The 15,577-nt window shown below is 39.9% G+C and overlaps 1 protein-coding gene across 2 annotated transcripts; it reads right to left on the reverse strand.

The window, feature by feature from the left end:
• Positions 1-9,310: 9,310 nt before the first annotated feature.
• Positions 9,311-14,240, reverse strand: LOC111141981 (lysozyme). 2 transcript variants are annotated; one of them, XM_022494883.1, is made up of 5 exons: positions 14,046-14,223; positions 12,145-12,309; positions 11,069-11,147; positions 10,183-10,290; positions 9,311-10,147 (listed from the first exon to the last, which is right to left on the reverse strand). In XM_022494883.1, the coding sequence occupies exons 1-4, from the start codon at positions 14,179-14,181 to the stop codon at positions 10,224-10,226; spliced, it is 447 nt and encodes a 148-aa protein (XP_022350591.1). In that variant the 5' UTR covers positions 14,182-14,223; the 3' UTR covers positions 9,311-10,147; positions 10,183-10,223. The 2 variants fall into 2 exon arrangements, with proteins under 2 accessions (XP_022350591.1, XP_022350590.1); XM_022494882.1 differs by having other exon boundaries at positions 9,311-10,290; positions 14,046-14,240.
• Positions 14,241-15,577: the final 1,337 nt, after the last annotated feature.

Below are 15,577 nucleotides of genomic sequence, written 5' to 3' on the forward strand. Positions count from 1 at the left end.
AGCGTCCCGGAAGCGCGTTTAGTCCCGCGCCGTGATGAGCCCAACGGAAGGAGCGGTGGTGGCGCCGTGCGCAGGCGCGAAGAGGTGGCGCTCGGAGGGCGCAGGCGCCCGGCCGGGGCTCTGCGGAGGGAGGGCCTCGGTGGCGGGAAACCGCTGGAGGCCGGGCGGTGGGGTTACCGCGAGGACCCGCCGGATAACTTGGATATGGAACAACTGAGAAGTCGGCTTTTGGAGCCAATACCTTATCATCCCTAAAGAGTGAGGATTTTAGGGAGCGCCTAGGTGGCTCAGATGGTTTAGCGTCTGCCGTTTGGTTGGGTCATGATCTTCAGGTCCTGGGATCTAGCGCCAAGTTGGGCTCCCAGCTCAGCGGGGGTCTGCTTCTACCCTCCCTGTGCCTCTCCCCCTGCTTGTGCTCTCTCTCTGAATAAATTAAAAAAAAAAAAAGTATTTTGAAATAAAGTTAAACTCTATTCGCCTGCCCACAGCTTTTCATTGTATTCATCCAGACCTCTGGGGTTGAATGGCTTATTTCTTATTTAATCCCTTTATTTTTGCTTTCTTTGACACTCTTGAGTTTATTGTCCAAGGTCCATAACTTGACACAAACCTTACCCCTATAGCCTGTTCAGTGGCACCCATAACTGCGCAGATTACCTGCACTAAATTAATGAAGTCAAATCAATTGAAGCCTTAGATGCTTGCCAGAAGTTCTCGCTCCTTTTTATCCCCTAGTTACTTTAAAATTTTACCCAGTCTCAAACCTCCAACTCTGACATCAACCTGCTCATTCTTATCAGATGACTGCATGTAATCTCATAGAGAAAACAAACCTCCACACCCGAAAACCTAAACACAAGATTTGGTTTGCTCAGTATCTTCCATCCCTTTTCTTGTTTAAGAGAGAATCTTCTTTCAGTTTAAAAACAGTTCTTCAGTCTTTTTTGCTTCTTCAAGGATTTTTTCCCCATCAATCATACCCACTCCACCTGTATCTTCAGCTTTTCCTCTACTTTGGCTTTTTCCCATAAAAGTTAGGTTTAAATCTTTCTCATTGAATACAGTATGGGGGGAGGGGGGCTGGCTGGCTCAGTGGGTTAAGCACCTGACTCTTGGTTTAGGCTCAGGTCATGATCTTAGGGTTGTGGGATCCAGCCCCAGTGTTGGGCTCCATGCTCAGCTGTGAGTCTGATGGAGATCCTCTCTCTCTTCCTCTCCTCCTCCCTCTAAAATAATTAAATCTTGAAAAACAAACAAACAAACAAAGAAACAATATGGAGGTTCCTCTAAAAGTTAAAAATAGAACTACCCTTCCACAGCAACTTCTTTCAAGATATGTCTCCGAAGGCAAAGGAAACAAAAGCGAAAATGAACTTTTGGGACTTCATCGAGATCAAAAGCTTCTGCACAGCAAAGGAAACAGTCAACAAAACAAAGAGGCAACCCACGGAATGGGAGAAGATATTTGCAAATGACACTACAGACAAAAGGTTGATATTCAGGATCTATAAAGAACTTCTCAAACTTAACACACACAAAACAGATAATCATGTCAAAAAATGGGCAGAAGATATGAACAGACACTTCTCCAATGAAGACATACAAATGGCTATCAGACACATGAAAAAATGTTCATCATCACTAGCCATTAGGGAGATTCAAATTAAAACCACATTGAGATACCACCTTACACCAGTTAGAATGGCCAAAATTAGCAAGACAGGAAACAACGTGTGTTGGAGAGGATGTGGAGAAAGGGGAACCCTCTTACACTGTTGGTGGGAATGCAAGGTGGGGCAGCCACTTTAGAGAACAGTGTGGAGATTCCTCAAGAAGTTAAAAATAGAGCTTCCCTATGACCCTGCAATTGCACTACTGGGTATTTACCCCAAAGATACAGATGTAGTGAAAAGAAGGGCCATCTGTACCCCATAGTTTATAGCAGCAATGGCCACGTTCACCAAACTGTGGAAAGAACCAAGATGCCCTTCAACAGACAAATGGATAAGGAAGATGTGGTCCATATACACTGTGGAGTATTATGCCTCCATCAGAAAGGATGAATACCCAACTTTTGTATCAACATGGACGGGACTGGAAGAGATTATGCTGAGTGAAATAAGTCAAGCAGAAAGAGTCAATTATCATATGGTTTCACTTATTTGCGGAGCATAACAAATAATATGGAGGACATGGGGGGATGGAGAGGAGAAGGGAGTTGAGGGAAATTGGAAGGGGATGTGAACCATGAGAGACTATGGACTCTGAAAAACAACCTGAGGGTTTTGAAGGGGCGGGGGGTGGGAGGTTGGGGGAGCCAGGCGGTGGGTATTAAGGAGGGCATGTATTGCATGGAGCACTGGGTGTGATGCAAAACCAATGAATACTGTTATGCTGAAAAGAAATTAAAAAAAAAAAAAAAAAAAGAACTACCCTAGATCCAGCAATTGCACTACCAGGTATTACCCAAAGGATACAAAAATATGGATTCGAAGGGATACATGCACCCTGATGTGTACAGTAGCATTATCAATAATGGCCAAATTATGGAAAGAGCCCAGATGTCCATCAACTGATAAATGGATAAAGAAGATGTGGTATAGGGGTGTCTAGGTGGCTCAGTCCTTTAAGCCTCCAACTCTTGATTTCAGCTCAGGTCATGATCTTAGGGTCCTGGGATCAAGCCCTTGTTGGGCTCCATGCTCAGCAGGGAGTCTGCTTCAGGATTCTCATTCTCCCTTGCCCTGTGCTCTTCCTTTTGCTTGTGCACACATGCTCACTCTCATTCCCTCTCAGTCGTCAAAGAAAGACAAATACCATATGATCTCACTCATAGGTGGGATTTAAGAAACAAAACAGATGAGCATGGGGGGAAGAGGCAAACCGGGAAACAGAGTCTTAACTAGAGAAAAAACTGTTACTGGAGGGGAGGTGGGCAGGGGATGGGTTAAATAGATTATTGTATTAAAGAGTGAACTTGTGATGAGCACTGGGTATTGTGTGTATGTATAATATATGTATGTATGATGAATCACTAAATTCTAAATATTACACTGTATGTTAACTAATGGAATTTAAATAAAAACTTGAAAAAAACTTTTCTTTAAAGATTTTTTTATTTATTCATTTGACAGATAGAGATCACAAGTAGGTAGAGAGACAGGCAGAGAGAGAGGAGGAAGCAGGCTCCCCGCTGAGCAGAGAGCCCGATGTGGGGCTCAATCCCAGGACCCTGGGATCATGACCTGAGCCGAAGGCAGAGGCTTTAACCCACTGAGCCACCCAGGCGCCCCGAAAAAAACTTTTCTTATTAAAAACCAACCAACCATTTTTAATCCTGCCTATCTCTATTTTTGTATTATCCATAAAAGTCAACCTTGAAAAGGCTCTCAATAGTTCCTATTTGTTTCCATATGCTCCTCAGTCCATCACCTTCTGAATTTCATCCTCACTGAAACCTCTCCAACCATAGTTACTGACCTCTCTATTAGTAAATCAACCACTTTCCCTTAATTCCTTTGACTTCCCGGCAGGATTTGACTCTGCTATCCACTGCTTCCCTTTGTGATGACCATTTCGTGGTTTTTCTGTTGTTTCTCTGCCAGCTGATTTCCAGATGGTTAGTCACTCTCTTCTCTATGTTCCCATAGTGGCTAAGGATTGTAACACTTACCATGTTCTATATTAATAATTTTTGAGGACTATAACTGTATCTTATTCACCTTAGTATTCGTATGCCCTAGTGAACATTTCTTGTGCCTAATAATCAATTTGTTGAATAGTAAATAACTGAAAAATGGAGAAGTCAAGAAGACTTGAGGCTACTTTCCAAAGGTAGTTGAAACCAGTGAGATTTGTTAAAACACACTGTCCTACAAAATCCTTCACATCACAATACAGGATTTCTTTGTCCCCTGTACCCTCACCTGAATTTGATCTTTTTCAAACTATGGCTATCAGAATGTGATCTCTGGAAACCAAATTTGCCCTTTAAATTTATTACTCTAGCTTTCTTCTTTCCGCTTTTCTCTTGTTTCTCAGAAGATTTTTTATTCTTTGCTTAAAATCTTACCCTAAGCATGTTTGAAATAAAATAACATTTAACAAAACAAAATTAAGCAAATACATAAAACATATTGGGAAATTTGGTGAAAAGATAATGAATTGAATACACAACTTTTGCCTCCTCCCAAAACTCCTTTAAAGCAAGTGAAGAAACTTTCAAAAATGCATAAACCTGTAAGGATAAGAGGAATGAAGGGGAAAAAAACAAAAAAAAAAAAAGAATGTGAGAGAAGGCAAAACAATATCTTGAAATCTGGACTACAAATGGTGGTATAGGGCAGTTCTGAGAGCTGAGCAGTCAAAGCTAATTACTGTCCCTCCTCCCCACCAAGTCTCAAGAATTTGTAGTTGTGGGGAATCTCTGGACATGAGGGGAAGGAGATGTAAGATAGAAGCTGACAAAGACGGATTGAGAGTCTGTTTCCTGGGTGGCACAGTTGGTTAAGCCTCAGGCTCTTAGTGTCAGCTCAGGTGGAGATCTCAGGGTCTTGAGGTCAAGCCCCCCTTTGGACTCCACGCTCAGCGTGGAGTCTGCTTTAGATGAGATTCTCTCTCCCTCTCCCTCTGCCCCTCCCATGCGTGCTCTGTCTCTCCCTCTCTCTCTAAAATAAATAAATAAATCTTTTAAAAAGAAATATTAATATAATTAAGCAGTTACCTCTTATTTACTTACCACCGAGGAATAAAACAGGAAAAACATGGTCTCTGTTTTGGAGAACACTAGGTAGAGTTGAAGGAGGAATACCATGCAGAAAATAGGTAGACTAATGAAACATATGCTTGCCAACCAGGACCTCTGTCCTTCACTTAACTTTTAAAATGCTAGCAACCAGGCCTTTGTTTTCTAGCAGGCAATAGGAAGAGGTTTTTCTGGGGAATCTGACCAGGCTAAGAGAAGAGATCTAAGGATCCTGATGAAAGTAACTCAACACAGCTTGATCATCCTTCAGCAAAGTATGCACAGTCAAATCCATATAGGCTCTTAGAACTCAAAATTAAACTTTTAGTTTTCCACTCCTAATAAGCAGATAACCAAGGATTATCAAATAACTGAGAAATGCTCTAATATGAAAGATATAATTCAGGGACGCCTGGGTGGCTCAGTTGGTTAAGCAGCTGCCTTCGGCTCAGGTCATGATCCCAGCGTCCTGGGATCGAGTCCCACATCGGGCTCCTTGCTCATCAGGGAGCCTGCTTCTCCCTCTGCCTCTGCCTGCCATTCTGTCTGCCTGTGCTTGCTCTCTCTCCCTCTCTCTCTCTGACAAATAAATAAATAAACTCTTTAAAAAAAAAAAAAAAAAAAAGAAAGATACAATTCAAAATAAACAAAATGGTGTTTTAGAGGAAACATAGGGAAGTAACGTAAAAACAAACAGAACAGAACCATTATTATTACTATATTCAGATAAAATAAAAAATAGTAAATATGACACAAAACATTTAGAGAACAAAAGAGAGCTATTGGAAATTTAAAATATGATAGAAATGAAAAAAAAATCAGTTAAAAGTTCAGATGGTAGGGTGCCTAGGTGGCTCAGTCAGTTAAGTGTCTGCCTTTGGCTCAGATCATGATTCTGGGGTCCTGGGATTGAGTTCTGCATTGGGCTCTCTGTTCATCAGGGAGTCTGCTTCTCCCTCTGCGATCCCCCCTCCTCTCCCACCCCCCACAGGTGCTTGCTTTCTCTCTCTCACAAAAACAAATAACAAATAAAATTTAAAAAAAAAAGGTCAGATGATAAAATCAAAGAAATCTCTCAGAAAGTAGAACAAAAAAACAAGAAATGGAAAAGAGGGAAGAAAACACAAGAACATCTGTATTAGTTTGCTAGGGCTGCCATAACAAAATACCACTGGCTTGGTGGCTTAAACAACGGAAATTTATGTTCTAACAGTTGTAGAAGCTAGACATCTAAGATCAAGTCATTGTCAGATGGGGTGTCTCCTGAGGCCGTTCTCCTTGGCTTGCAGAGAGTGACCTTCTTGCTATGTCCTCATATGGCCTTTTATCTGTGCATACACATAATTGGTATCTCCTCCTCTTCTTATAAAGGCCTACTGGATTGGGACACCAGCCTTATGACCTCATTTAATTACCTTAATTACCTCTTCAAAGGCCTAATCTTTATATACAGTCACAGGGAGTTTAGGTGTTCAACATACGAATTTTAGAGGGATACGATTCATTCCGTATAACTACATCAGATGACCGGGCTAGGAATTCCAAAGAGAATGAAGAAACTGGAAGGAAAGAAATAATCAATATATGATTCAAGAAAGTTTTTCTTGTACATTTCCTGTTACGAGGTTCTAAGCTGAAAGATCCTACCAAACACCCAGAACAAAAAATGAAAACAGATCCACATCAAGGCACATCATCTCGAACTTCACAACACTGAAGAGAAAGAGATCATAGATACTTCCAGGTTATAGATTCAGAATGGCTTCAGATGGCTCAGTAGCAACCCTGTAATCTAAGGGAGCAACGGATTTCCCTAGACTCAGTTCTGCAAGTAGTCCCATTTCAATAGACCACTTTCAAAATGCTGAAGAGAATTAATTCCAGCTTAATATTCCATGTCCAGCCAACTATCAACCAAGTGTGTGAATAGAACAAAGACAATTTCAAACATGCTAAGTCTCAAAAAAGTACCTTTCATGAACCCTTTCTCAGGAAGACTCTGGAGATATGACCCACCAGAAGGAAGAAATAAACTAAGGATGCAATTATGAAATACAGGAAACACAATAAATGTCAAATACGGAGATAAGAGAATCCCAAGGTGATGCTGAAAGAGCAAGGCCAGGATGATAGCACAGACAGAAACCAGTTCCAGTTAGATTTGGTGGGAAATCTTTGGGAATTACTGCTTCAAAAAGATGAAATTGGGGTTTCTGTCTGGCTCAGTCAGAAAAGGATATGACTCTGAGCTCGGGGTCATAAGTTCAAGGCCACACTGAGTGTAGAGATAACTTCAATAAATAAATAAACAAGAAGAAAAGGATTAAATTGACAAAATTCTAGCTGCATTGAAGCCTTCAGAGAATATTTAAATACTTAATACTTGGGCACCTGGGTGGATCAGTTGGTTAAGGCACTGCCTTCAGCTCAGGTCATGATCCCGGAGTCCTAGGATTGAGTCCCACATCAGGCTCAGCTCCATGGGGAGTCTGCTTCTCCCTCTGACCTTCTCCTCTCTCATGCTCTCTCTCTCAAATAAATAAATAAAATCTTTAAAAAAAATACTTAATACTTAATGTTTAAATATTAGACCTAGAGTTTGGGAAGTAAACCAATGAGATACACAGAATACTAAGCAAATTTAAGAGCCATGCACTTATTAGCTCTAGGGAAAATACAATCTTTCACTAGATAAGAAAATAATTGTATTTGTGACTATGTAAATACTGAGTATTTGCCTAACAAAAATGTATAATTACATTGGAAGGATGGGCATTGGGGAAGGGTGCCATGTATGATGGAGATTGAGGAGGAGGAGGAAATAGAGACTAATCCTTAACTTCCACAGTGGAAAGTCAGCATCCTAATAGTCCAGGATAATAGAAAAATCAAGAAAAAGCAATATAAGCCTAATACTTAAAAGCATGATGGTAAATATTAAAAAGAAAAAACATTAAAAGAGTAGAAAGCAGTTGCATGTAAGGGGGAAGAAATGAGGAGGTACATCTTTCATAAATTTTGTGGAACTATCTGTCTCTGTAAATATTGAGAATTTATAACCTTATTAAAATTAAAAATGAGGGGCACCTGGGTGGCTCAGTGGGTTAAAGCTTCTGCCTTCGGTTCAGGTCATGATCTCAGGGTTCTGGGATCGAGCCCCGAATCGGGCTCTCTGCTAGGCAGGGAGCCTGCTTCCCTTCCTTTCTCTCTGCCTGCCTCTCTGCCTAGTTGTGATCTCTGTCTGTCAAATAAATAAATAAAATCTTAAAAAAAAAAAAGAAGACGACAAATAAATAAATGAGTAAGACAGGTAGTCTATCAAATGGCTATAGTCTTGAGTGCTAGGGCACTACCTCAGTTAGAAACTAAATAGCAGAAGAAAGGCCAGCCAAGGATTGAGAAGGTGGAATCCGTGAGACGAGATGTGAACCAGAAGGAGGAGAAGGTGAGGGAGAAAAAGCTTTCTAGAAGGACGAAGTGGTTCACTTAGCCAAGTGCTGCTGTAAGATCATGTGAGATGAACAAGATCACTAGAATTGGCCCCAAGGAGTCACAGGAGGAGTGCTGAAGGAGAGGTTTCAGCTGACTGAGGACAGCAGCCAGGTTAAGAAGGTTGGAAAAGAGAATGAGAGATGAGGATATGCAGTCAGTGTGGCATGGATCTCTCATCCCCGAAGTCAGAATGATGTAGTTAGATGCTTGTGTGGGGGTAACGGAGGTTTTTTAAGATGCAAGTTTTCCAGCACGTTTTGTACAATGGCAGGGGATATCCAGCAAAGAGAGAGAAGCTCAGGGTGCAGGAAACACTCCACTAAAGGAGCTGTGAAAGGGATGCAATCCAAGATTGCATGTGGAGACTCTGCCATTGGCCAAAGCAAAGGAAGAGAGTCTGGGCCCAGGGGAAGTGTGACCGCTGTCACAGTGGGAAGGAGGGAAGAATTTTGTATGAGTTTGCTTCTATTTTCTCAGCGTAGTATGAGGCCAGGTCATCTACTGAGAACAGAGAGGGTGGAAGGTAAGCAGTTGGATGTGTGTGCCGGGGCTTTGAAGAGAGAGGAAGAGAAGTAAAACTCTCCCCTTTGGAGAGTGGGGACACCAACACAGGAGTGCAGAGGAGTGACTCAGATGACCTTGCAGACAGAGGGCCCATGTAAGATTTGTGGTTATCAAAGTGAGATCCAGAGCACCTGGGTGCCTCAGTCGGTCAAGCATCTGCCTTTGGCTCAGGTCATGATCCCAGAGTCCTGGGGTCGAGCCCAGTGTCGAGCCCCAAGTGGGGCTCCCGATACAGCGGGGAGTCTGCTTCTCCCTCTCCCTTGGCCACCCCTCCGCCCCTGCTCATGCTTGCTCTCTCTCTCACTCTCTCTCTCAAATAAATAAATAAAATCTTAAACAAAATAAAGTGAGATCCATCAGAATGCGTGTGGAATTTTCCCCCAGCAATATCCAGCTGTTTGGGTATAGGTAAAGATATAAGGTATATTAAGAGTACCAAATAATTCTTTTTTGAATACACATATTTTTTTCTTCATAGACACTAGTTGGGTCTAAACAAAGAACGACAAGTTATGAGTTGCAAAACTTTTAATGATAATGTTTGTATTATTTTTATAACATGCGTAATTTCACACCTGTGGTTAATCAGCAATTATTTCAATACTTGCAAAGTCATTTGCCTTAGCATTTAGTCATAATGCGCAAATCTAAGTTAAAAAAAAATCAAAGAACAGCAACAGCTCATCTAATCCTTCTTTATATTCCTTCATGATCAGAAAGATGCCTAGAAGAGTTCTTTAAAGGGCCAAAATAGATTGACATATAAACTGTCAACTTATTTTTAAAGCAGTATGAAAGCAACACTTCTGAGAAAATATTTAAACCAAGGTCACACTTTAGAAAAACAGAATTCTTAATTCAGGCTGTCTTCACTTTTAGCCATTTGGCATTCTGCTCCTTTTTAAACTTTATATTGCCCAACAGAGAGTGTTTTTTTGTTTGTTTTGTAGTTTTTCAGTTTGCTTTGTTGTGGTTTTTTGTTTTGTTTTGTTTCATTTTGTTTTTTACTGCTTTTGGAGATGACCGAACAGATGCCTATTCAGCTAGAGTTTTGCCTAAGATCAGTTTGTTTTTAAGATAATCTTTTTTTACATTTTTATGAACTATTGGGGAGTACTAACGATTAAGTTGGGGTTATTTCTTTAAGAACTGAATATACTGGAGATGTATTTGATAGGCAAGACTTTAGATAAGTTTTCACCAGCATTATTTCTATTAACAAACTGAATAATATTACAGGCTATCAAATAATACTAAACACATTTCTTAAACATGAAGCCTTTTAGAAGAAAGACCATATTTTGTTACTGCTTCTGTAGAAGTGTTATTGTTTGACAGGATGGTAATGTGACCTTTCACTCAACTACTACTACTCCCTTAATATGAAAAAGAAACAGAATGAGCTGCAGAAGGAAAACTCCAGTTAGACTCCACAATTCCGAACATACTGAGAGACATCTTGGTTTTCGCAGTGTGCTTTCCATGCCACCCTGTGGAGAAAAGTGAAATAAACGCTGGTAAGGTTAAAACATATCTTCCTTGTAATAGATACACTTCAAATCCTCTGGGAGAACAGAGTGTTTTACCGGTAAAGGGACAACAGGCTACAGATAGATTCAAGTATTGTTATTTATTAAAGGGAGGTATGTACACCAAGTATGTCGCTTCCCCTCAAAGCCCTCACTAGAAAACAGGATGCTGAACATGAACGTTGATCTATGCATTCTATAATAGCGACTGCAAAGTCCTTTCCACATTTACTTAACTCCGAAAGTAATTTCAAGATAAGACAACGAACTGGTAGAATGTTGAGAATCTTAAAAACTCCAGAAATCCTCTGAAATAAATCGAAGAGGAAAAGAGTTAAGATTCTAAACCAGATGAAACATTTTTTTTCTACCTAATTCATTGTTTAGGGTCAAGTCTAAAGCTGCAACGTTCAGTTCTCAATACCATACTTCAGTCTTTGAAAATCTTCTCTCACTTCTCTCTTACCACTAGGACAAAATAGCTGTCCTTATTTATTTATTTAATCTTTTGAAAAAGAGAGTGGCGTGAGGGAAGAGGAAGGGCAGAGAGAGAGAGAGAGAGAATCTTAAGCAGGCTCATGCCCAGTGCAGAGCCCAACATGGAGCTCCAACCCAGGACCCCGAGATCATGACCTGAGTGAAATCAAGTTTCGGAAGCTCAACCAGCTGAGCCACCCAGTCACCCTCCCTCTCTACACCACCCCCTTCTTCATCCCCAGATCTTAATGCTTAAACATACCATGCACGAATACCATTTGGATCCCTGACAACTCTCTTTGCACATGCTACAGCTTGAGTGATGTCATCTTTCAGCAAATCTGAAAAAGAGGTGGTGAGGAATGAAAACAACTGCCATAGAAATTTCATTGTAAGTTAAGATTTAGTCAGCTTTATTCTCTTAGGAGGAGGAAAGAACATTAAAATTATTTTCCAAGAGTCCATTTATCTGTAGATGTTGGGGGAAATTTTTTCTTCATTCCATCCCATTTGGCATGGAACAAAACATTTTGTTTCTCATTTACCAAAGTCATGGGAAGCTCTGGAATTGTTAACTAATGTGACAGAAGGTTCTCTGTTCACTAGGCACTGTAAAAACAAAAACAAAAACAACAAACAAAAAAACCAAACACAGACTAGCAATTTTTAAATCAGAGTCCTACTACCAGAAATCTAGCCTAAAGAAATGATTAAAAAATGCACCCAAAGTGTATGCACAAGACGTTTCATAGCAATGGGGCACCTGGGTGGCTTTCTCACTGTGTCTCTGTCAAATAAATAAATAAAATCTTAAAAAAAAAAAATCATTCGACAAAAACAAAAAACAACATCACCACCACCATACATATAAAAAAGGTAAAAATGACAAAGTGTTAACAACTGTTAAAGTATGTGATGAGCATATGGCTGTTTTCTATACTAAAGTCCCAAAATTTCTATATGTTTAGGACATCTCAAAATAAAAAGTAAAAACAATTTTTAGAAAAGAGCCACACAACCAAATTATCCCTAAACCTCCCCAAAGAAAGTGGGAGAAACGGCATTGTTTTCAACAAAGCATCAATGTGCTCATTTACGATAAATTAATAGATCATTTTAGAAGCTGGTGTACATTAGAAAACATGAACTTTTATGATATCATCAGCTATTTAATTTCTTAAGTAATTAGGAAAGGAATTTTAAAGAGTTTCTAGGCACTAAAATAAAGTTTTTCTTGGACCCTGATGAATCTTTTAAGACTTGTTCATTTGCACTGAACCTCTGTTCTCATAAGTGTGATTGATTCCTGTGCCGTCACTCAGACATAGTGTCTCTTACCGCTGCACGGTATGCCACAGGCGTTCACGGCTCTGGGCGTTTTGCCATCATTACACCAGTAGCGGCTATTGATCTGAAATATCCCATAATCGGTGCTTTGGCTTCCGGGATTGTAGTTTGTAGCCTTTGTGTTATAATCACTTTCCCATTTGGCCAAACACATCCCTGAAAAAAACGTATTTTTAGTAAGAAACATCAACACCACATTATGTATTTCACAGACTATAATCAGTTCTATTTTGCTATTCTATTTCATTAATGACTTATTTTATAAATAGAAAGGTGTGTTTTCCTTGTAAAAAATATATCTATATTTAAGGTTTTATTTTTTTAAGTAATCTCTATACCCAACATGGGGTTTGAACTTAACAACCCTGAGATCAAGAGTTGCATGCTCCGCTAACTGAGCCAGCCAGGTGCCCCCAAATATATTTTAACACTTTAGGGAGAATCCTTTTGTTAGCAGATCATTTTGTAATACTGATGAACTAGATAACATACTTTTAAAATATTAAAATAGGGGCACCTGGATGACTCAGTCAGGTAAGGGTCTGCTTTCGGCTCAGGTCATGATCCTGGGGTCCTGGGTTTGAGCCCCATGTCAGGCTCCCTGCTCAGCAGGGAGTCTGCTTCTCCCTCTGCCCTTTACTGCACTCCTGCTCTCCCTGTCTCTCTTTCTCAAATAAATAAGTAAAATATTTTTTTAAAAAATTAAAATAGCTGTTTCTTCCTTTGCCATTATCCTTCCCCTGCTCCCATCCCTCAGGCAAGATTTAGCCTAGAATGGAAAAATCAACAGAGTTGTTGAGTGGATTTTATAATTAATAGCAGATATATACATACGCTGATGGAAACATGCTTTTTATTAGGAAAAATAAGAATTTTCTGGGAGAAATAAATTTTCTTAAGATATCTAAAGGTGAATTTGGTTATCAAATCAAGAATCTAAAAAACGAGAGATATAAATAGGAAAGACTATTTCATCCATCCATCCACTCGTTCATTCAAAAGTAGTTATTGAGAGGAAATTTTTGAATTCAACCTGGAAAATACAGTGATCACATTGACAAATATGAACTAAAATATACAGTAACTTTTGCTCAGACATATCTTGAATTATGTGGAAGAGAGTGAAAAATAGTTAATAAACTATATTAAGAATAATAGGGACTCCTCAGTGACTCAGTTGGTTAATCATCTGCCTTTGGCTCAAGTCATGATCCCAGGGTCCTGGGATGGAGTCCACATCGGGCTCCTTGCTCAGCAGGGAGCCTGCTTCTCCCTCTTCCTGCCGCTCCCCTTGCTTGTGCTCTCTACCAAATAAATAAATAAAATCATTAAAAAAAAAAAGAATAATAAAAGATCATTACAAGCTGCATTTCAGGGATCCTTATATAAACAGTAATTGAAGGGAAAATAGTTTCCAACTGCCCTTGCACAGAGAATTCAACATAGGGTTGCTGCTAAAAATCCAATGTCATGGCAGAGAAAAATATTCGTTGCTCTAGACTCATTACCCTCGGAACCAAGTTGTAAACAGGAAATGCCTGTCGTCAAGTACCAAGGACTTGATAGATATTCCAGGAGCTCAGACAGACCTTCCAGTCAGCCCACATGGGCCACGGAGTCTGAGGCAACTGACAAATTTTGCAGCACCAGAAGAGCACAAGGGGTCCTGCTGTCCTTAGAATGGCAGAGGCTTTTGCCCTCCCTTGCCTTCATCCCTTCATCTGGTGTATCTGATTCTAAAGAAACAAGTTGATATTTTTCACCACTGTAAGTATACAGACCCTCAGAAGAAATAAAAGAAGCCCATTTACTCAAAGCCTCTTTACTACTATTCATCCTCTATCTGTCCCACACCTGGCTAACCATTTGCAAGTAGGAAAAAGTTAACTTACAGTTGGCCAGGCTGACACCTCTATAGCCACCCAGCCCAAGTCTTTTCAGAGTCCTGGCCAGCTCACACCTTTCAAAGATCTTGCCCTGGACAGTGACGGAAAGGAAGAGAATCCCGAGAAGAAGGAGAGCCTTCATGTTGACTGGGAAGCCAGACCTCCAGGCTGACCTGGGAGAGCAGTCCTCGGTATTTAACATCTTTTAACTTCCTTTTTCTCCTGGTGGTTTGGGGGTCCCACCCTTTGGGAGATGTGAAAAACAGGAACTCTTTATTGGTTCACAGACATTAAAAGCTCTTTTTTTTTTTTTTTTTTTTTTTTACATTTGAAAAGAGCTATTCTGATGTTCTAAGAATTAACCTACAGGAAACTGATGAAATGGTATTGTTTAAAGACCTGGCTCAGGAAGAAATGGGAAGTAGGATGGTTTCCAAACCAGGAACTGTCTCCTATTTTATTATGAATTTGAACAAATACAAAGAAAAAAAAAAAATCCTGAATGAACATTTCACACAACAGAAAAAGAACTCCAATTTTTGATTTTGCATTCACTATGTTGTCTTTATCTTTTTCACTTAAAATTATTTTCTACACTCTTTCCCCAAAAGCACATACCATGTTACCTATGATTTTAATGGGTATAGATACAGCATACCATATTGCTCAGCCATATTTCCACTCTAAGTTTTTTGTTGCTATTATCCATTTTGCTTATAAATCAGTGTTTTACTGTTTCAGATAAGCCTCATGGCTTTTTGACAACTTTTTAACAGTGCCTAATCTTACATTGTAATCTTAGAATATAAGGGATCATTATAAAGCAAGGGAATTTTATAATCAAACCTTTGGCACCTGAAAATCTTCCCTTTTGGCATCAGGATTATTTTGAACTGAAGGCAAATGAGAAGAAGCAGATCCAGGAAAGCTCTCTGCCCTTCCCCTATATACCTGAAAACAGAACCTAGCTTTGTACAGTCATTAATCACTGACAACCCTACAGGCTTATCAGCCCCAATAAAGCACTGCAGGACGTTATATAACAAATTTTACACACTAGCTGTTATCTTCCAGTGGCCACTATTTATCTTCCCACGGTTTGTGGCCCTTGGAAGCCTAAAACTCTTTTCCGCTGTCTTGTCATTCTTCTAAAAATATATTGTTTTTTGGTTAAGATGGTATGTAAGCCCAAATTTTAGCCACCTCTTTGAGTTACTCATGCCTGCATTTCTCTCAAATATATATATGAGATACCCATGTTAATAAACTGATTTTACTCTTGCTAATCTGTCTCTTGTTACAGAGCCCCAGCTGAAACCCTAAAAGAGTAGAAGGACAAAGAATTTCCTCATCCTGCCATTTCTAGTGATGAGGATGGGAGAGTAGAAGGCTGGAAAATGCTTCTTTCCACAAAGACTGCAGTTGACTTGTGGGGTAACTGACAACAGACCAGCAGAAGGTACGAGTTCTTACCACGTGAGCCTCCTAGATCTCTGACTATAGTTTCCAGCCAAGAGAAGAGTATAAAACTTTCTCCT

The sequence above is a fragment of the Enhydra lutris genome, unplaced genomic scaffold, assembly GCF_002288905.1.
Source record: "Enhydra lutris kenyoni isolate GAN:26980312 unplaced genomic scaffold, ASM228890v2 scaffoldscaffold7, whole genome shotgun sequence".
NCBI lineage: Eukaryota > Metazoa > Chordata > Mammalia > Carnivora > Mustelidae > Enhydra > Enhydra lutris.